This window comes from Callithrix jacchus, chromosome 5 (genome assembly GCF_049354715.1).
Source record: "Callithrix jacchus isolate 240 chromosome 5, calJac240_pri, whole genome shotgun sequence".
Lineage (NCBI taxonomy): Eukaryota > Metazoa > Chordata > Mammalia > Primates > Cebidae > Callithrix > Callithrix jacchus.
The window spans coordinates 12,158,640-12,181,058 of NC_133506.1; the positions used below are offsets into that span (position 1 = coordinate 12,158,640).

The window sequence follows — 22,419 nt, forward strand, 5'->3', positions numbered from 1 at the left end:
GAGGGCTAACGTGCCGCTGGGTGACGCTGTGCCGGTCCTGTGGTCCTCATTGTAACAAGGCTCTGGAGGTTCCCACACTGGAGTCTGCATCAGAAACCTCTGGAGGGCTTGTTACACACAGATGGCTAAGCCCTATCCCCAGAGTTTCTGATTCCCCAGTACCAAGGTGGAGCCAGAGAATTTGCTTTTCTAACAAATTCCCAGGTGATACTCATGCTGCTGGTGTGGAGGAAGATGCAAAAGAAGTAGAAGCCGCCCGAAATACTCACAAAGCTGCCGTGGAGACCAGACACCTGCTGGGTGAGTAAGAGCGTGGGGATCCCGCCTGGGAGGAGGAGAGAGCTGGGAGCTCTAGAGGTGAATGCCAGTGGAGGTGTGAGGAGATGATTAACTCTTGCTGTCTGAAAATAGTGAAGCACAGCTGAGGCCTGAAGCCCACCCTTAGTGAGAGATTTAGCTAAACTTGGAAATGGTGCCCAGCCACTTGAGAACAGCACTTCTCAGACTCAGATGTACACATGAACCACCTGAGGAGCTTATTAAAATGTGGGTTCTGAGACCATAGCCCTGAGGTGGGCTTGGAGATTCTGCAGTTCTAGAAGCTTCCAGGTGACTCAATAATGCCGGACCAAGGACCGCTGTCTGAGAAACAAGGACCTAGAGGTCCAGGTCATCTTGAAGAGCTCTTCTAATCCTGGCCAAGAGCTTCGGGAAGCACTGGGGCTCAGGCATCGTGGAAGAGTCCTCACTTTCCTTGTTTGAACGCTAAGTGCTGCCTCTCACACACGATTCCCTTGTCTGGGCCCAGGCAACAGAATCAGCGCAGGGGCTTGTAGCTTATCTCAGAACTAAAGAGAGTTGATTTCCCCTGGGGAGGGAGGGTTCTCTGAAAAAATCTCAAAAGCCCTGCTGCAGGTTTTTCATCCTCAGGATCCCCAATTTCTCTGAACCCTAACAGACTTGCTTGTTCTGTAGAAATTGCCTACAATTTCCAAGATAAGAGGACTAGAAGGGTGGCCTTTTCACCTACGTGGATTCTCTTTTCTTTTCTTTTCTTTTGAGATATAATCTCGCTTTATTGCCCAAGCTGGTCTCAAACTCCTGGGCTCAAGTGATCCTCCCGCCTCAGCCTCCCAAGCAGCTGAGATGACAGACATGTGCCACCGTGTCTGGCCCTATGCGGCTTCTCCAAGATGAATATGGGCCTTGTGGGGCTCCAGGTGGCACATGTAAGGTGTGTATAGTATTTTCGTGTTCAGACTTAAATGAGGCTCAAAATTATGCTGGGGGATTCTCAGGGGCAGCCCCTCCAAAATCAAAGACCAGTGGAGCGAAGGCCCTGAGTCCTGCCCCAGTGAGCTGTGGCTGCTGCTGCTGCTGAGTCTAGCATCTCCTGATGCTTTAACAGGCCAGTTGGGGAAAGGGGTTGGCCTCTGAGGCCTGTCACTGTCCTATGCAGCCCCCTGCAGTGCTGCTCCCTATGCCCGAGACACTGGCTTCCCCACTCAGGCCTCAGATCCAGGACTGGGGCCACTGTCCTCACTGTGTGCTTTAAAGGCTCCTCCTCCAGGCCTTCACTCAGAGCCCACCATCCCCTTCTTCCTAAACCACATTCCAGGTGCCTAGGGTGTTGGAATTCTCTGCCTCAGGGCCCCTGTTGTCCTCATGTCTGCCTGTCCATTCACAAGTGGACCATACCACCGGTATACACAGCTCAACATCCAAGAGGCGGCCAAGGCATTGCTGTTTGGGGCTGGTGGCTAAGAAGAAAGCTTGGGCATGCAGGCTGGGAGTCTGCATCCACGAACTCGAGGTGCCCAGGAGGCACAGGATGAATTCGGGTGGGAAGAGAAGGGGGTGGGCCAGGGGACAGAGGCCTCCCTCTGGAGTCTTCCTCTACACCCTGCAAATGTTAGAGGCCATCCGTCCCAAAGCTTCTATGGGAATGGAGCGAAGGATCTGGCAATAAAGCCCTTAGTTTTTGCAAATGTCTGCAAGTCATAAAAGTGCTTTTAAGTTCTCCACAAGGTCAGGACTTGTCATGTTAGATTCTTAAACCTCTCCCAAGGTCCCTCCACCCCTAGACGCTGGGAGACTCCCAGTCAATTCACCACCCTGGATGGCTGCCCCTCACCTTCTTCCCAGGGCCCCACATCCTATTAGTTCAAATACACCGATGATTTCAAGCACCTTTCTGATGAACGTCTAGAAAGAGGCCAGTGCCGCAGAAATTTCTTGTAGCATGTGCTCAAATTTCTAGGATTCTACGAGTCAAAGGACAACAGTCTTCTTGCTTCCACCAGGGAATTTGCGAACACTTGCTTCTAAGATCTGACCCCTCACAGCCACTGTGGTCCATCAATCAATTCAAAAATTAGAGTGGTCTGGGGCTGTGTGAGTAAGGTGGCTGCTTGGGAGGCTAAGTTAAGAGGCCGGCTTAAGCCCAGGAGTTCAAGGCTGTAGCAAGCTGTGATTGCACCACTGCATTCCAGCCTCTGCAACAGAACAGGATACCATCTTTATAAAAACAAACCAGCAAACGTAGTGAACTGCAGTTAAACTTATGTAATCCCGGTGCTACATAGCAACCCAGTGCTACCCAGCAACTGTGTAGAATGCTACATAGCAACTAAAAGCCATGCTTTAAAAGAGCTGTGCATTGCAAGAGGAAGTGTGCATAATATGACTTTAATTGAAAATCAGATTGGCAGTATAATCATTTTTTATAAAACAGAAAGAAAAAGCACTGTACAAATACACAGGAAAAAAAAATACCAGAAATCGATAGGTCTTAATGTTAACTGTGGTTATCGCTGGGTGGTGGACAGCAGGTGATTTTTTATTTCCTTCTGTATCATTTTTATATTTTCCAAAAAAATTACGGTGTATCAAATTGACTGGACCAACTGGTGCCCCGACTCAATATTAGTCTGAGTGTGTCTACGAGGATGTTTCTGGATAAGACTAACATTTAAATCAGTAAACTGAGTTATGAAAATTGCTCTCACCCATGTGGGTGGGCACCGCCAACCTGCTGAGAGCCTGAATAGAGCAAAAAGGCAGGGGAAGGTGGAGTTTACTGCTTTCTGCCTCCTGCCTGCTTTAGCTCATACATCTGTCTCCTCCTGCCCTCAGACCGGGATTTACACCATCTCGTCCCTGGTTCTCAGGCCTTTAGACATAGGCTGGAAACAACCCCCCACCCCCGGCTTTCCTGAGTCTCCAGCATGAAGACAGCAGCAGGTCATGGTACTTTGCAGCCTCCATAATTGCATGAATGAGTTATTCCTGTATATATGTCCTTCTGGTTCTGTTTCTACAAGAAGCCCGGCTGATACATACATGACCAAATATTGCTTTTATAATGAGAAAAAGATTGGTAACTATTATTTTTAATTTCTCTCATGGTTTGCCCAAACCTGGCCAATCTGCCTTCGGGGGGGGCACTTTGTAGCATTTTCTCAGACGTAAGTACAACTTTTGAGAGTGTAACATGCCAGGCTCCCTACCCAACATTTGGCACACATAGCCTTGTCTGATCTTCACAAGGATCTCCATTTTAGGAAGCTGACACCCAGAAACATTCATTCTGTCACTTACCCAGGGTACACAGTGTGCTCCCCCAAACTACATCGTGGAAACACATGACTATTGATTTGTGGTGATATTTAAGAGTTTGGCATAGAGGTCCTGAGCCTGGAGTGCTATGTGCGCAACTCATGACCTGTGTGAATCCTGGACTTGTGCAGGGCACCAGCTTCAAGGGACTCCAAGCAGTACCTTGTGGAATTGTCAGCAATCCTAAAAGCAAGCTCAGCCTGCAATGCTGCCTACCCCGGACAGATAATGCCCCCTCCAATTGAGCCATAATCCCATGGAGCCCTAGAAAATGGGTCACCTCCTGCAGGAAGCCACCAGGGTGCTTGCATGGCTGGGAGCTCTTTTTTTTCTAACTGTCCCAGACAATCTGCCACTTTCCTACTAGTTTCTCCTAAAAAAAAAAAAAAAAAAAAATCATTATCTAAATTTTTATGGTGGGCAGAGTTACCAGTTTTCAGTAAGCCCGTCCCTGAGCTCCCTTACTTGATCCATCCTCTTCAGGAAACCTCCAGGACCCCATCTTCATTGCCTTCCGTGCCGGTTGCACCATCTGAATCAGTTTTCTAGAGCTGCCATAACCAAGCACCACAGATTGGATGGCATACACAACAGAATTCTACTTCTCCACAGTTCTGGAGGCTGGAAGTCCAAGAGCAAGGTGTCAGCAGGTGTGCTTTCCTCCGAGGCCTCTCTCCTGAGCATGTAGATGGCTCCTGCCTCTGTGTCTTCTCATGGTCTTCCCTCTGGGTGTGTCTGTGCCCTAAGCACCTCTTCTTACAAGGACACCAGTCATATTAGATTAGGGCCCACCCCAATGACCTCACTTAGTGTAATTACCTCTTTAAAGACCCTATCTCCAAATATAGACATGAGGGGTTAGGGCTTCAATATATACATAGTTGGGGGGAGGCATGATGCAGCCTATGACATCATCTTTCTCGAAGCGTCATAAGAGTATGTCTGTGTTACTCTCAACACAGTTCAAAGGTACTCCCAGGACTGTAGAGGCCTTCTGGGGATGCCACATTCACATACTTCCCATGCTTCTCACAATGATGATGCCATCATCTGAGTCACTGTGTTTCCTTGCATAGACTGGGTCAGGGCCCACCACTCACCTTAGGATCACCAATGGTGCCTACCTCATAGTGCCCATGGCAGAGCAAATCGCAATGTTTCCATTCTGGATAGAGCTCCTAAAATCCAGCCACCACACCCGCAAGTGTGGCACAAAGTGAAGAGTTTCATGATCAACCAACTTTGTTTAGTTTGGCTCAGACCTGGGAAGATCCAAAACTTTATGCCCGATCATGTTCCTCCCACACACAAATACATTGCAAACACACCTGGCTTGGAGTTATGCTGACTGGAAGTTAATTAACATAAAGCAGGGGGTGTTGACCGTAATTCAGTGGATGCTACAGAAAGGCTGGCAAGGTCCCCTTCCTGCATGTTGACCAATTCCAAATACTGCATACCTGCCACCCTGCATACCCGCCACCCTGCATACAGCAGCTACCCACACATGGAATGTGCCCGTTCAGGTTTCTTCATGCCCAAGGCTCACCTTCCCCAGGCCCCAAGTCCAATATCGGGGAAGCACAGCAGAGAGGATCAGAGGATCTCAAAAACCCAGGTCCTTCCATTTGCGTGTTGGCTGACCTCACCCACTGCCCAGACTCACAGACTGGAGAACCCAATGAGAAGCCTGTAATTTTGATTTTCTTCTTTTCCCTGAATGACTCCGAATCTCCTTTTATTCCAACCCCTGGAGGAGGTCTTTTCTTACCAGCCAATATAAAGATCCCTTTCTCTACATTGCCTTTCAGTGGAAGACTGACAGGTGCTGGGGTTGCTATTTCTATCAAACAGACGGCAAGGCATTTATTGTGGACCAAACTCATCCTGAAGGAGGGTTTCCAGTCTCCAGTTAGGGTCATCCAGCATGGCTGTTTCTTGAAGAGACAGATCTAGACCTTTGATGAACAAAAAAAACAATAAATGAATGATTCCATGTGTGATCAAGCCCAGAATTCCCACATAAAGTCTGTCAAAGACCATTCTTAGCTTGAGAATTTTAAGAGTAAGATTTTTCTCTGCCCCCATGGAAGAGGACCATTGTGGTTCTGCTACATATTTGATTTCTTTCTTTTCTTTCTTTTTTTTTTTTTTTTGAGACTGGGTCTCATTCTGTCACTCTGGCCGCAGTGCAGTGGCAAAATCAGTGCTCACGCCGGCTCAAGCAATCCTACTGCCTCAGTCTTCCGAGTAGCTGGGACCACAGCATGTGTCACCATGCCAGGCTATTTAAAAAAAAATTTTTTTTTTTTGTAGAGATAGGGTCTCACCATGTTTCCCAGGTCTCGAACTCCTGGGCTCAAGCAGTCCTCCCACCTTGGCCTCCCAAAGTACTGGGATTACGCATAAGCCACCACGCCCGGCCCACGTTGGATTTCGACCAGCCACATTTGAGCTGCCGCATTCCTCCAGGCTGCCAGGAGGTGGAGACAAATTCAACAAATAAACCAGGATGGGCTATTTGGCTCTGTCCAGCCAAGCTATGGAAAATGCCAGCAAAAAAACCATCTTGCTCCTGACATCATCACCCTGAAGAGTAAGCAATTAGACAACAAAACCATTGCTTTTCCCAGTTCATAAAAGTAAAACCGCAATATAAAATGGCAGAGCATTTGTGACCTCCAAGGTGAGGGGCAACCTTCATTATAAAACCACACAGACCAGACAATATTATTCAGTAATAAAAAGGAATGAAGGACCATTACCTGGATGAACCTTGAAAACATGATGCTGACTGAAAGAAGTCAGTCACAGAAGACCACATTTGATGTGGTTTCATTTATAGAAAATGTCCAGAAAGGGCAATCTGTAGAAGCAAACTGGATTAGTGGCTGCCAGGGGTTGGAGGGAGGTGGAGGATGGGAATTGACTATTAATGGGTCTGGGGTTTCTGTCTGGTGTGATAAAATGTGCTGGAATTAAATGGTAGCAATCAAGGGATAACTTTCTGACTGTGCCAAATACCCCCAAGTGTACACCTTGAAATGCCAAATCTCATGTTACAGGAATTACCCAATGATGCTATTTTTTTTTTAATTTTGAGACAGAGTCTCTCTTTGTTGCCCAGGTTGGAATGCAGTGGCACAATCTCGGCTCACTGCAACCTCCACCTCCCGGATTCAAGTGATGCTCCTGTCTAAGCCTCTTGCGTAGCTGGAATTGCAAGCATGCACCAACACCTCTGGCTAATTTTTGTATTTTTAGCAGAGATGGAGTTTCACCATGTTGGTCAGGCTGCTCTTGAACTCCTGACCTCAGGTGATCCACCCACCTTGGCCTCCCAAAGTGCTGGAATCACAGGCATGAGCCACCACACCCGGCCAATAATGCTATTTTTTTTTAACAGCCGCACTTTTATTTTTCCTTACACAATTACTTGTTCCTAGGGCCTAATGTTCTCACATAACAGTAGAAACCCAAAATTTATTGTCATCTCTTGTAAGAATCAAGAATTGTATACAAAAAAAAAAACCTTACAGAGATTTAAAGGATGAATACATTTACAGGTGTAAATGCAAACCACTTCCAACTCAAGGCAAGTAACAGCCCACGGTGTTCTGGCAGGAAAACATTAGCTAAGAAAGGAAACTGGGTCTTATGGCTTGGACTTTCCCACCGTGACAAACCAGTAGGACAGAAACAACTGGTTCAGGAGCCCTTGCCAGCCTCTAGAGAACTCCCAGAACACTCAGCGCTGACACATGAATACCCAGCACAGATCAGAGACTCCTGGCCACGCAGACCCACCAAGGCACAGACTTGACTGCCACAAGCATGTTCTCACCTCAGCCACAAAGTGACCAAGCCTCATTCACTAAGGGTCAAAATCGAAGATGCATACAGAGTACTAAACAAATACCAAGGGGAACAGTTAGCTTCAACACAAGGTCAAAGTCAACAAGTTCTACAATCAGCACTGATATCAGATACAAGCTTCAAGGATAATGTATTTTTGAAGGCTTATTTCAGTTTTGTGAGGCTAGCATGAGGTGTATTCATTTGCCAGGAGCAAATTTATACTTCTGAATTAACCCATGCAGCAAATGGTATGCATCTGCTCACAGTCCATTTAGAAGCATTTGGGGTAGACGCTAGAGGGGCCCGACTTGTCATATTCCTGCTTGCTAATCCACATCCGCTGGAAGGTGGACAGTGAGGCCAGGATGGAGCTGCCCATCCACACCGAGTACTTGCGCTCTGGGGGAACAATGACCTTGATCTTCATGGTGCTGGGCACCAGGGCGGTGATCTCCTTCTGCATCCTGTCGGCAATGCCTGGGTACATGGTGGTGCCGCCGGACAGTACCGTGTTCGTGTGCAGGTCTTTGTGGATGTCCACGTCACACTTCATGATGGAGCTGAAGGCAGTCTTGTGGATGCAGCAAGATTCCATGCCCCGGAAGGAAGGTTGGCAGTGCCTCTGGACACCGGGACCACTCGTTGCCGATGGTGATGACCTGGCCGTCGGGCAGCTCAAAGGTCTTCTCCAGGGAGAAGGAGGATACGGCGGTGGCCATCTCCTGCTCGAAGTCCAGGTGACATAGCACAGCTTTTCCTTGATGTCACGCACGGTATCCCACTCAATGGTGCTAGTGAAGCTGTAGCTGCGCTCAGTGAGGACCTTCATGAGGTAGTCAGTCAGGTCCCAGCCAGCCAGGTCCAGACACAGGATGGCCCGGGGGAGGGCGTAGCCCTCACAGATGGGCACTGTGTGGGTGTCCCCATCTCCAGAGTCCATGACAATGCCAGTGGTGTGCACAGAGGTGTGGACGGACAGCACGGCAGGTGCAGCATCCTCAAGCATGGCATCATCACCAACTGGGACGACATGGAGAAGCTCTGGCACCACAACTTCTACAACAAGCTGCATGTTGCCTCGGAGGAGCACTCAGTGCTGCTGATGGAGGGCTCCCTGCACCCCAAGGCCAACAGAGAGAAGTGACTCAGATCATGTTTGAGACCTTCAGCACCCCAGACACGTACATGGCTATCCAGGCCGTGCTGTCCGTCCACGCCTCTGTACACACCACTGGCATTGTCATGGACTCTGGGGACGGGGTCACCCACATAGTGCCCATCTGTGAGGGCCACGGTGACAGAGCGAGACTCTGTCTCAAAAAAAGAAGCATTCGATATGTCGCCTCCTCATTCCCACCTCTGGCCAGATCTCACCTGCAGCCACCACCACCAAGAAGGGGCCTCTCCTTGCATTTTCCACTTGGGTTGGCTCTGCGGCTTGGCAGACTTTCCCCTGCTGAGTGCATTCCTCTCTCCACAGTGCTTTGATCTTCCTCCTGGCCAAGGGCGACCACAGCCTCTGGCATGAACCTCTTCGGTTATCTTCACAACCATCAATGCTTCATTAATATTTCTGGCAGGCCAGTAACTAATATGTTAGCACATGCCTGTGTATTCAAAGCAGCTTCTATGCCTGAGCTTACTATCCTTTACTACTTCAGGGAAGGATTTGTATTGAATTCTGCAGTTTCAGCTGTGCCAAGCAGCAAATGATAAGCTCTCATCTGCAGCAGCCATAACAACGAAGGCAGCAGCGGACATGATACCCTCTGCACAGATGAGAAAACGGATCCTCAGTGCAAACTTATGCCACCCCAAAGGTTCACAGCAAACATATCATTTATTGTCTGAGGCAGAAGTCACCTTCCATGAGAGTGGCTGAGTCTGGCATTCTCTGCCCTTCTTCAGATCTGTAGGTGGGAGTTTCTGCCCTTTCCTGGGCCTCTCCTTTCTGGACAACCTGAGAGACAGGCCACCTTAAAACATAGCCCTCATCCTGTACCCACCCTAGCCCTCCTTGGTTCCCTATCTTCCTTCTTCTCACCTACAAGCATCCTGCTCCACATACACTAGGTGATTCCTGAGTGAGGGAAAGAACTGCTTCAGTGGTCCCAGCTGAGCCAGAAGGACCACTGCTCTTCCTCACCTCCCACCCATCCTCCCGGTACTCCATCCCACTCCCTGCCCTGAGTCAATTCCTCACAGCCAGGTTCCAAACACTAGCTGCAATCTGACCGGGAAGCGCAAAGAACCACAGAGGAAATGACCCTTGGATTAGCATGGCATTTGCTTCTCCAAGCTGTGGTCACCCCCTGGGCTCATGTTCTGCTTCTAAACAACTCTATGCCACAGAATTTCCACTGCCACAGTGACAGGTCTTCACCATGCTGCCCTTGATTGAAAAAACAACAGCAACAACTGGAAAACTGTCTCCCTCATCCCTGTGAAGTTTCCTCTTGCTGCTTTTGTATATTCCAACCAACTGCAATTTGGACCATTGAGCCTACCCTCTAGTATGGGTCATCGATCCACAAGGGATAAAAGGAATCTGGACGCATCGAGATTCCAGGCACTGCGCTAGATGCCAGGAAAATACATGTGCATGAAACACAGTCCTTCAACTTCAGCGAGCTCAGCAAAACGTGTGAATGGGATTCTCCGATGACTACAGTAATAGGCTCTGCGCCAAGAGGTAAGGGAACCACGTGGAGATCCTGGCTGGGTTTGGGAGAAGAGTGTGCCCACCATAAAGGAGGGTGACATTTAAGATTTTCAGAAAGCCATAGTCCAAATTCTAAGACCATGAAAACTGAAAAACAGACATATTCTACAACCAGCAAATCTACTCCTAAGAGCATATATCCAATGGAAATATGGGCACCAAGAAGAACATGCAAGATTATTATTCACGACAATGCTATTCATAAGACCCCAAACCAGACACTGCCCAAATGTCCTCAACAGGGAAAGGGATACGTAGGTTGTGGATTATTCTCACAACAGAATGAATGATCTGTAACTACACATGATGTGGTGAACCTCAATGACAGACACAGAAGATTATATTCTATATTATGTTATGTATATGAAATACAAAACCAGGCAAAACTAATCTCAGCCATAGGACTCAGGAGAGTGGTCAGTAGGGGGAGGGAATAGCGGAGTGAAGAGGCCACGAGGAGCTTGGAGGGTGCTGTCATGCTCAGTTTCCTAATATAGATGGAGGTGACAAGGGTGTGTTTGATTTGTAAAAATACATAATGCTGGACATTGTGAATATGTGCACCTTCTGTGTGAATCTCAGACTTGAATAAAAAGAAAAAAATAAGTATGTCTATTGTCTTAGTCCATTCAGGTTGCTACAATAAAATATCATGAACTGGGTGGCTTATAAACACCACACATTTATTTCTCACAGTTCTGGGGGCTGGCAAGTCCAAGATCAAGGCACCAGCAGATTGGGTGTCTGGTGAGGACCCACTTAGTGGTTCATAGATGGCCGTCTTTCACTGTGTCCCCACATGGCAGAAAAGACAAGGGAGCTCTGTGTTGTATACGGGCACTAATCCCAATCATAAGGTCCTCACCTTTAGAACTTAATCACCTCCCAAAAATCCACCTCCTAGTACTATTATATTGGGAGTGAAGATTTCAACATATGAGTTGTTGGGGGGACACAAACATTCAGACCATAGCAGCTGTTTAGCTACACAGCTAAATAGTAAGGATTAGTTTCCAAATCATATCTCAGCTGTTTCTCTACCATTAGGCCATGAGCTCCTTTAGCAATGGAACCTGGCTTACCCATCTTGCATTCTTCCTTTCTTGGCACAAATATGGTGGGTAATCTTCCCAAACGGTAAGCTCCCTGGTATAGTTCATTTGGCCTAGTAGGTTGTATCCAAACGATCACTGTATTTACTTATAGATGCTCTCAAACTGGTCCAAGGTCTAATCAAACCTGGAAATTGATCAAAAATGACCCATTCATGCATTCTAGAATTCAACCATTCCCAGTTGCTTTTTTAGAAACTGGCATAATTTTCTATTATTTATGCATTCTAGAGAAATATGTCATAGACCCCTATATCATGAAATACCCAGGTCTGTGGTCCCTGTCTCATTCTCCCTGGTTTCTCAGAGATGATCTACACACAATTCTATTTCCCAGATGATACAATAGAATCCACTGTATATAACATAGGATAATCCACGTGGCCCTGGTCTCTCAGTTCTTTTGAAGAAACGAATGTTCATCAACATTCGTTTGCCTGTTTGTTGATTTTTACAGGCAGGGAAGGGGGATTCGAGGCAGGATTGGGTTGGCTCCGCATTCTCTGTATCTGCTCATGGTTTTCTTGCCTTGTTTGCAGCTTCCAGAGCTCCTCCCTGCTTCTCCAGCAACCTCAGTCTTCCACACTCCTCTGTGCCTTTGTAAATAGCCTTTTGTTCACTGACAAGAAATCTGCAGCCGCGTCAGCTCTAAACCAACCTCCCACCATTCTCTGGGTACAGTTCTACTCAGGAAGGGACAGGAAAAAGAGGGATGGAGGGGGCTGGAGATTATTGTGTTTGGTGGGGGACTGGGAGGCAGACAGCACACAGGGTTCAGAACAGGACAACAAGCCCGCCAAGGCTGCACGGCCGGCCTAGCTGGGTGACCTTGAGCCTATCTGGGCCTGTGACCTCACTGTGCAAAGGAGCCGGACCAGAGAATTCTGAGTCCTTTCCAGCTCTAAACACTCTGACCCTAAGCATCTATATGGCAAACAAGACTTTCCTGACGTTCGTCTCTGGGTACTGGAATTAGGAGTTTTTATTTTTTAATCTCCATTTTGCAAACAGTCTGAACTAAGATTGCACGACTGTGTTTCTGTTCTGTGTGTATTCAGAAGCACAAAAAGTCTGTGATTCTAGAAGGAACGTAGAAAAGTTCTTTAAAAAAAAAAAAGTTGGGGGAATGAAACAAATGTTATAAAGGCAGAGGAGAAAGAAAGGCCCAACTGGAGGCCCCAAATCCATGCAGAGCCTAGAAGCCCGGGTTTCCCACCCACCGGCTACAGTCTTCGTCAGCTCTCTGGCGCCATCTGCTGGCCTGCACAGGAGCAACTGTTTAATTTGGTTTGCAAAAGTGCTTTGTCGCGAATCCACTGTGAACTCTAGACCGGGTCACATTCAGCATAAAAATCGGATTCTGTTTACAGGAAAACCTTGCCCCATACTTGCTTCCATAATTCACTTGTGACTTTGCCTTGCAGTACTAATCGTAACAGGGACACCTGGGCGAGTCCCTTCTGTATAAGGCCCAAAATGATCACCCAAAACCGGTGAGTCTCTTGCTCAGGAAAGCCCAGGAATGCACTTCCAGCCCGGTCCGCGCAGCGCTCCGACACCACGTGAAGGAGAAGGCACTCTGCAGAACCCGCCCTCAGCCCGCACCAGCTGAGCGTCAATGTGTCTCTGCTCCCGGGTTTCCCACAGATCTTTAACTCATTGGCCTTTGGGCTAATTCAGTCCTTCAAGCATTCCCAGCCCAACATGCCAGGAAGTCCTCTCAGGTGTCTTCCACTCCATACCAGTCCTGTTTTCCCACTACCCAATGAAAGTCTGACCCCTCCCCCACGCACTGTTGGTCCCACCCTCAGGATGTGATGGTCCAGGTGAACGCTCGCCCTCTTTCTGAGCTGAACCTCTCCACAGAAACTGTCAGCAAAGACTCCGTTGCTGTCCGAGGCTGGCCTTTAGGTGCAGGACACTATGCATGTCCAGCGAGGCTTGTCGAAGCCACATCTGTCGTAGATATTGATGGGAAAAGCGTTTTCCTTCTAACACACCTAATTCCAATTCTAAAAGCCAACTCTAAAGTCTTGCTGAACTTCATCAAGGTCTTCACGTGGTTTCCTTAGTAAAGCGTGATGTTCTCAGGATGAAGGAGGGGCCCAGGAAGCCCTGATTGGTCCTGCCTGGGAGGGAAGGGCTGCCATATTTGGAAACCTGCAGGAATGCCACCTCCCCCAGCAGCTCCTATATAGCTGGGCGGGCCTGGCTGCCAAGAGGATGTGCTGGGGGACTGTGCAGCTTGAGGCTCCAGAGGCACACTCCAGAGACTGTCAAGGTATGTAGGGGGTTGGGGGGGGGGATTTCTGTGGTCAGGCCTGCTGGTTTCTTATCAGGGCTGTACCCCAGACTGAAAATCGTGCAACAATTTCTTTACTCCCACTTGATGAGTCTCAAGTTCAGGGGAGACTTGCGAGCATACTCAGTCATCCCTGGGTTTGCCTTTCTATATGTTGGTGCTATAATAAAATGCTACCTTAGGGTTTGTTGGTTGGGTTTTGTTTTGCCTTTAAAACTCTGATTATATGAAAACTAATTTCTTTCTCAAGAACACTGTGCTTTTATTTTTTTTTTAATTTGACTCACCTGTAATGATCTATTATGTCATTATTCTTATTTAATGTTTCTCTTTAAATATGGAATGACATGGAGTACGGCCCGCTAGTTAGGAGACTAATGAACATTTGCTTCATGCTTGGACCTCTTTGGAGAAAGCCAGTCTGAGTTCACTGTGTTCGGGGGTGGGGGACAGAGAGTGGTGTGAGGGGGCCCAGGTGCTCATGCCCACCCTGGGACAGAGACGAGGCAATGTCCACCAGCAAGGGAAGGTCCGTGAGGCCCCTTTGCAGGCCTCTAGGGATGACTGGATGTGTTTCTAGAGATGACTTCATCTGTGTTTTACCTTTTTTTTTTTTTAATATAAGGACCAATGTGGCATCCGAGTTGAACAGTTTAACAGAGGCACATTAGCCACTTCTAGGAGTGCTGCAGGGGGCGGAGGAGGGTGTGTGAAGGGCTAAACAAGCTCCCTCTCAGCCTCCTCCAGCCCTGCGGCCCCTCGGACTCATGGTACGTCTCTGCCCAGGAGACAACTTAGGCAGGCTCCACTATGGGAACGCCTTCCGTTTCCCTGATCCACACAGACAAAGGCCCAGGTGCCGGAATGCCCTGACAGTTGGCTTTGGGAAGTGGATTTCCCAGGCAGCTATTGTAGTTTCAGGATCCAGGTGTGACCAGCAACCTGGAAGAGGGGTGATGAGGGGCTTTTCCATGACATCAGCAGCAGCCTTTTGTATGGCCCAGGGCCACCTCCACCCAGGACCCCCCTGGTGTCCCCCCAGGCCCTCTTGCCCTCCCCTTCATCTCATTTTCTCCAAATTTCCGCGAGGTCCCTGCCCTTTGCCCTTTGCCCAGCCCAGGAGGCATCATGCCCAGTGAGTGAAAAGCACAGTGTATGAGCACTGTCTTCTCCCAAAGCCCAGGTGGGCAGCAGGGCACAGTTAGTGGACACATGGAGTACAGCATTAGACAGAGCCCAGTGCAGGCCTGCCACCTCCCCCTGGGCAGCCTTGGGCAAATTTCTTAACTTCTCTGAATGCCAGAACAACATTTATAACATGGGGATAATGAGGTACCTACCCCATGTGAGAATTAAATTAGGCAATGTCAGAGAAGGGCATGAAGAAAGTGTGCAGTAAAAAGCCAGGAGGAAAACAGAGGGTCACACTGTCCCCCAGGGCTGAGGTTGGAAAGGATGACTGTAGCACACTTGACCCCTGGATATAAGGGAGGCAGGGATCCCGTCACTGTGTTTCCATCCTTCCCTCTCCCCTACCCTCCTCCTCTCTCTCTCCTGACTGCAGAGCCCTTTAGGATCAGCAACCAGTGAATTCCTCAGAATGGATGGCAGAATGCACCCAAACAGCGCCAGCTCAGAGCAGTAAAGAATGGAGGGGAGGTTACAAATACAAGCTAAAGTCAGGCACAGTGGCTCACGCCTGTAATCCCAGCATTTGGGAGGATCACTTGAGCAACATAGCGAGACCTCATTTCTACAAAATAGATTTAAAAATCAGCTGGGTGTGGTAGTGTGTGCCTGTAGTCCCAGCTACTCTGGAGGCTGAGGCAGGAGGATTGCTTGAGCCCAGGAGTTCAGGGCTGCAGTGAGCTATGATCATGCCACTGCACTCCAGCCTGGGCAAGAGAGTGAGATCCTGTCTCACACACACACACACACACACACACACACACACATATATCTATACACACACATATACATACACACACACATATATACACACACACATATATCTATACACACACACATATATACACACACACATATATACCCACACATATATACACACACACACATATATACACACACACACACATATATATACACACACACACATATATACACACACACATATATACACACACACACATATATATTTAGAGAGAGAGAGTCCACACAAGCATTTGATTCCAACTCTTCTATTGTATTTTCCTCCCAGGGATTTCTTGATTTGAAAGATTTGGGAGTATCAAAGAAAACCTGCATGTATTAAGTCGCCACTCCTTTATTTTCCCATGCATAGTCAAAGCCTCTGTGATTGCCCTTTGCAGTTCTTATCTGTCTGGGAAAACTGGACCAGGGTCCGGAGTGGATGTAATCTTAGCACTAGCAAAAAAGCTCGAGTTAACCCTGCACCGCCTAAACGTGGGGAAATGATTATGCTTTTGAGACCACATAAATAGCACAAGAATGCAATTCCTTCCTTAAAATCTCCTGCACTCAGGAGAGGGGCAAGGGAGCCCGGGGGAGGGGGACGCTGGTGGGGAGCTGACCACAGTTGTTTCTCTCACAGGTTCTGCCGCAATGAGGAAGCACCTGAGTGGGTGGTGGCTGGCCACTGTCTGCATGCTGCTCTTCAGCCACCTCTCCGCCGTCCAGGCGAGGGGCATCAAGCACAGAATCAAGTGGAACCGGAAGGCCCTGCCCAGCGCTGCCCAGATCACCGAGGCCCAGGTGGCTGAGAACCGCCCGGGAACCTTCATCAAGCAAGGCCGCAAGCTCGACATCAACTTCGGAGCCGAGGGCAACAGGTACTACGAAGCCAACTACTGGCAGTTACCCGATGGCATCCACTACGACGGCTGCTCTGAGACCAATGTGACCAAGGAAGTGTTTGTCACCGGCTGCATCAATGCCACCCAGGCAGCAAACCAGGCGGAGTTCCAGAAGCCAGACAACAAGCTCCACCAGCGGGTGCTTTGGCGACTGGTCCAGGAGCTCTGCTCCCTCAAGCGCTGTGAGTTTTGGTTGGAGAGGGGTGCGGGATTTCGGGTCGCCACGCACCAGCCACTGCTCCTCTGCCTGCTGGCTTTCATCTGGCTCATGGCGAAATAAGCTTGCCAGGATGCTGGCATTGCAGAGTGCAGCAGTGAGCAAATCCTGGCAAGTGACCCAGCTCTTCTCCCCCAAACCCACGTGTGTTCTGCAGGTGCCTAGGAGCGGTGATGCACTTGCGCCGCAAATGCTGCTCCCGCTTATGCACCCTGGTATGTGCCTGTGTTCTGATAGATGGGGGGCTGTGGCTTCTCCAGCACTCCATTCTCAGCCCCTAGCAGAGCATCTGGCACACTAGGTTAGTAATACATGCTTGATGAGAAGAACACTCAGGAACTGCACCACCTACCCCATGGTACTTCCCAACAACTCTTAGAGGTAGGTGTATTCCCGTTTTGCAGATGAGGAAACTGAGGCTCAGAGAGCTGAAGTAGTGCATCCAGCGTCACCAGCTAGAAAGTGGAAGAGCCAGGATTCAACCCTGGCTTGTCTAGCCCCAGGTTTTCCGCTCTGTCCAATTCCAGAGCTGTCTCATGATCACTTTACAGCTCACAGGGACTCACATTCAAACATGTATTTCTGATGAAACTGTAGAAGCTCTATGTTTAGAAATAAATGAAAAGACCTGAGCTGGTGGCTGTGTACTTTGATTGGTACATGGAGGCTATTTTAATCATTCTACCTAAACTAAAACCGAATAAAGGAATTAAACTAAAATGGAAGTAAAACTAGACAAAGGCCCAGAAATCATATTGTAAGGAAGTATTGAAAGCTGATTCCCAGAGTATACAGCACGATGTGTCTGTGGCATGAAGATTTTCTTTTTCTTTTTCTTTTTTCTCTTTTTCACTCTTGTCACCCAGGCTAGAGTGCAATGGCATGATCTCGGCTCACTGTAACCTCCGTCTCCCAGATTCAAGCACTTTTCCTGCCTCAGCCTCCCGAATTAGCTGGGATTACAGGTGTGTGCCACCATACCTGGCTACTTTTGTATTTTTAGTAGAGACAGGGTTTCACCATGTTAGTCAGGCTGGTCTCAAACTCCTGATCTCAGGTGATCCACCCACCTTGGCTTCCCCAAGTGATGGTATTAGATTTTTTTTTTTTTCACAATAAGGATAAGTGCTTGCTGTTCCCATTCCTCAAACATTGCATGTATTTAAGAAAAAAAAAATGTAAATGGCATGTTTGCTTCTAATGTTCCCCAACCCTATGTGCAGGTTTCTGTGCACCCATATGAGTATCTTTAAATATAATCCCTTTATATCTGTGTTCTACGCAGTTTCTCAGTTCTTTCAACACAGTCTGGTGAGGGCCATCATCTCTGTAAACCACTTACCACTACAAAATATATAATTACTCACCAAAAAGGTTTTAAAAACTGTGTCTTTAGGGAGACCCAATAAAGAATTCAATCCATGCCATAAGCAGGAGTTGATATACCACCTTATTAGTTTAAAATATATATAACAAAATATGAATAATGTTTAAAGTATATTTTAAATTTGAAACAATGAATTGAAGGCTCTAAGATGCTCCCCCACAGGTGCGCTAGGCCACTCTCAGAGACTCCCAGGCATTGCTGAATTATATTCAGAGAAAACAGCCACTGAATATTATCAATTCTCCTTCAAAGAGAGTTTATCAGTTTATCCAAAGTATTTCAGAACATGAGTGCTGATGAGGGGCGTCTCTCGTGCTGAGTTCCCTCAGCTATCAGTGTTCTTTTCAAGGTCACATTTGGAAGATTTTAACATTGAAAATGGGCGGATGACTTGGGGGCAGGGCAGCACAAAGAGCCTTACACTGGACACGTGGAGGAGACGTCCACCCTGCAGCCAGGTCCACCCTGCAGCCAGGTCCACCCTGCAGCCAGCACCGGGATTCAGCTGCTGCCAGCGCCACACTTGCCTTCTGCTTCCACAGTCCTATTCATCTTAGATCAGAGAGCAAGAGAAAAGCTCAGAACATGTCCTCTACAGTTATTTCCTGCTTTCTAATTTAAAAAAATATAACCACAATGGCAAGAGAGAAAGAAAGAAAAAGTACCCAGAGGCTGACACTGACATTTCACTTCCTCGCTTTCCTAAGTAATTACAAGGGCACATGCAGCCACGTCAGCCAAATGACTTCATTTCTGAGGTGGAAATGCTTAGGCCATAATGTCGTTCATTTTCTGCAATTGCTGTCTTTTCTCATTTTGTTAAGAGTCCCAGCAACCAGATTTAAGTGGAGCAGAAGTGAATGTATACACGGTGATTCAAATGCAAAATGGGCTTATGGAGCTTTTCACTGAAAGCGTGTGTGCTTGAACATTCTTGCTCAAGTTGATGAATCATGGGGTGGAATAAAGGCCTCGTGAGTCTGGTTTGTCACTTTAGTAAAGGGGTGTGGAGTGCCTACTATGTGTGAGACATCGTGAGGGGCTTCTGAATTATGCTGGACATAGTCATTTTGCGGCGTGAAAAATTTCCTCAACCATTGCTTTCTTGCCCCCTGCCAAGTGTTGACTTTTTAAAATGTAAGTTTATTGTAAAAGTGACATGAAAATTACAACAGAAATTCCAATCCAAAAAAATAGCACAATCCCAGCATCCGATTGAGTCAGTTTGCTGTTTCCCCTGGACTTTCCTGTTCTTAACCATTTGCATATGTAAACGTTCATATTTGCAACAGAAAAACAGGTGAGCGTTTATATTCTAAATTTTTACTTCATTCGTTGCTTTTTACTCATTTTCTGTGTTTTTTCTTTTCCCTTTTCTTTTTTTAAGGTGGAGTCTTGTTCTGTTGCCCAGGCTGGAGTACAATGGGGCAATCTTGGCTCACTGCAACCTCCACCTCACAAGTTCAAGCAATTCTCATGCCTCGGCCTCCCAAGTAGCTGGGATTACAGGTGTCCACCACCAAGCCTGGCAAATTTTTTTTGCATTTTTAGTAGAGAAAGGTTTCACCATGTTGGCCAGGCTGGTCTCGAACTCCTGACATCAGGAGATCCAGCCAACTCGGCCTCCCAAAGTGCTGGGATTACAGGCATGAGCCACTGCTCCCTGCCTACCTTTATTTTCTTTCTCCCCACCCATCTTCCCCAGTCCTGCGCCCCTCTTCCAGCCTGAGATGCAGCCTCCACCTTAACTGTGAGCAGATACATAAGTGAGGGATTTCTATTTGATTGTGCCTTTTAAAAATACTATGAACGTAAAATATTCATCTGCAATCTGTCTTCCGTAACTTAACACTGCATCATAAAACTCTCTGGAACTACAGCTATCTAGATAGCTGACTCATTCTTTTGGATTGCTATGTAATCTCACTTAATACAGATGTACCATGGTTGATTGAATGGGCCTTGTTAATGGGCCTTCAGATTATTTCCAGTTTTTTGTCACTGCAAACAATAAACATCCTTGTACATACTACGTTACAGTCTGGTACTTTTGTTTCTGTGGAATAGATTCACACGTGCAGAATTTCTGGAACAAAGCCTGTGTGTAATTTAAATTTTACCAGCCATGACCAGGTTATGTTTGCACATAGCAGGAGCAAATCCCATTCCCACCAGCTGTTTATGGCGTTAATTTGGAAGAGTTTCTGTCATTTAAATATGAGAAACCACCTCTCTATAAATGTTGCCTCAGCAGCTTCTCTCTTTTGCAAATGGCACACCTAAAGCTTTCTAAAACTTTTGACCATGAGGACCTTGGAAAATTCTCCTAAAACTGTTAGCAATTTTCATTCTAAACCTGGTCCAAAACATCTGCATGAGAAACCTGGAAAGCAGGCAGTGAGTGTGCAGGCTTCTAACTCAAAGGGTGGTGTGTCTGCACAGCTCTGCACACCCCAGCAAATGGGAAGGCTTGAGGTGAGGTTATGCCCTGGACTTTGTACTGACTTTTACTAAAATGACACATGCAAGTATCTGCCTTCCAACCAGAATACCCTTTAGATCCAAAAGCTCAAAAGGAGCAGAGATTCCAACACACTGTTAAGTAGCCCATGCTGTTCCTCCCCTCCAGGCTGGGGCAGACAATCAGCATTTCCCTGGAGTCCCTCACACCCTGCCTTGCTTAGGGTATGCCTGACAATGTCTAGAAACTCCACCCTCTGGTCCTAATAGGGTGTCCCAGGTGCTGGCCTTCGGTTTGTCTTGAGCTGCCCATACTCTCTACCTCAAGCTTTCTGATAACCAAGTGACTGGATTGGGGTGGTGGCCAATGGGGTCAAGGAACCCAGGCCCTACATCGTATCTATGGTGTGGCCACATCTTGTTCCTGTAGCCAATGCTTTTTCATCATTGCTGTCGATGGATGGACACGTGCACCCTAAGCTGCCTGTGTGTTGCTGCGTGGCACATCCTGGAGTCTACCAGGGTCTGTACTGAAATGCGACAGCAGGGCCCGTGTGCCTTCATGTAACCAGCACTGTCACAGACCACACCTGCCAGGCGAGTGATCAAGAAGACTTACACAGACATGTCAGCATGACCAGTTTCGGTTTTTCTGGTTCAGACACCGCTCTATTGAGGAGCACACCTCTTTGTGAGCCTGGCTCAGGCCAGAGGCTGAGAGTTTGCTGTCTCCCCAGAGGCCACAAGTCAGAAATCAGCGAGGGCTTCCTCTTCCCTTATCCTCAGTGCTGGCAGAAGACCCCATTTCAGTGGGGCACCCAGCTTCCTCAGTGGAAGAAAAAGGAGCCCAACCCTCATGCCTCTGGGAATGCATCCCTACAAAATGGGAATAACTCAGATATTCCTTGAAAAATGAGAATAAAATACTATGCCTTTGAGAAATCTCAAAGCACATTTCAGATCATCTAAAGACTGACCCAGAAAAACAGACTCAGCTGTTTCCACTGGCAAATGGGAGCCTTTGCCTGGGCCCAGGGCTTTAGGGAGCCTCACTTTGGAGCAAGAGCAAGCACCGTAAAGTGACCAAGATTCCACCCCCAAGCACTAAAGCCCTTTGGCCTCCCTTGCACAGTGAGCCCCAGGCCCCCAGTAGAGGCTGGGAGAGTCTATTCATCTGGCAATTGCGTGAGAGGCCTCTGACTGAAATAAGCCCCACGCACTGACCACTCCCCTTCTAAAGGGACCTTCCTGGTCAATGCAAAGCTGATCTCCGAAAATAGCTCATCCTCCAATATTCAAGTGTCATCCCTGTACCCTGGGCCGAACTGTAACGGGCACACACATTCCCTGGAATCTTGGTAAAATGCAGCTCCTGCTTCAGCAGTTTTGGGGTGAACTAGATTGTACATTTCTAATAAGTGTCACTGCCTCCTCCAAGATACCCTGTACCCTGAACTGAACTTCATCCCTCCACTAGCCCCTCCCACACTCCCACCCATCCTGGGGATTCCCAGATCTTATTTTAATGCACACTCTTTTGTGAGAAAGCATTGCAAGCAAGGATTGCTTTCTTAAACAATGCAAATTGTTTTGACTCCAACAGGCTTGGCCATAATCTATGGAAGGAAATTGGCAGAAGGCCAGAGAGGAACTAGAGGAAGCTGGAAGCAGGCAGGTCAAGGCCAGAAGAACTCACACAGCTGGCCTCTCTGGATGGAGGGAGGTGGGTGGTGCGAAGGGAGAGGGGAGGTATTGGTTGCAGGGAGGAGACCAACCATGCACCTGGTGTCCAGGGCAGAATTACATGCTCAGGCTTATCAGAGGTGACATCATCATCCAGCAGGGGAAGGTGTTTTGCAACCAGGGGCTCCATGCTCAAGAAATAATATTCAGCACCAAGGAGAGGGAT

General features: G+C 47.8%; 1 protein-coding gene and 1 pseudogene across 4 annotated transcripts; one reads left to right on the forward strand and one right to left on the reverse strand.

Annotated features, from left to right (window-relative positions):
• The first annotated feature begins 74 nt into the window (after positions 1 to 74).
• Positions 75 to 20,082, forward strand: PRND (prion like protein doppel). Of its 3 annotated transcripts, XM_002747418.5 has the most exons (3): positions 13,532 to 13,591; positions 16,185 to 16,628; positions 16,821 to 20,082. In XM_002747418.5, exons 1-3 carry the CDS (start codon positions 13,534 to 13,536, stop codon positions 16,826 to 16,828), a joined length of 510 nt encoding a protein of 169 aa, XP_002747464.2. In that variant the 5' UTR covers positions 13,532 to 13,533; the 3' UTR covers positions 16,829 to 20,082. The 3 variants fall into 3 exon arrangements, with proteins under 3 accessions (XP_035154190.1, XP_002747464.2, XP_008993953.1); XM_035298299.3 differs by lacking the exon at positions 13,532 to 13,591 and adding an exon at positions 75 to 300 and having other exon boundaries at positions 16,185 to 20,082; XM_008995705.4 differs by having other exon boundaries at positions 16,185 to 20,082.
• LOC100412234 (actin, cytoplasmic 2 pseudogene) lies at positions 7,642 to 8,548 on the reverse strand (annotated as a pseudogene). The gene has a single exon (XR_619745.5). The product of XR_619745.5 is annotated as an actin, cytoplasmic 2 pseudogene (transcript).
• Positions 20,083 to 22,419: the final 2,337 nt, after the last annotated feature.

Bases quoted from the DNA above. Each gene is read 5' to 3' on its own strand.
- PRND (XM_008995705.4), top strand. From the start codon at position 13,534: ATGTGCTGGGGGACTGTGCAGCTTGAGGCTCCAGAGGCACACTCCAGA. The intron at 13,592-16,184 runs GTATGTAGGGGG...TTTCTCTCACAG, and splicing joins ACACTCCAGAGACTGTCAAG to GTTCTGCCGCAATGAGGAAG.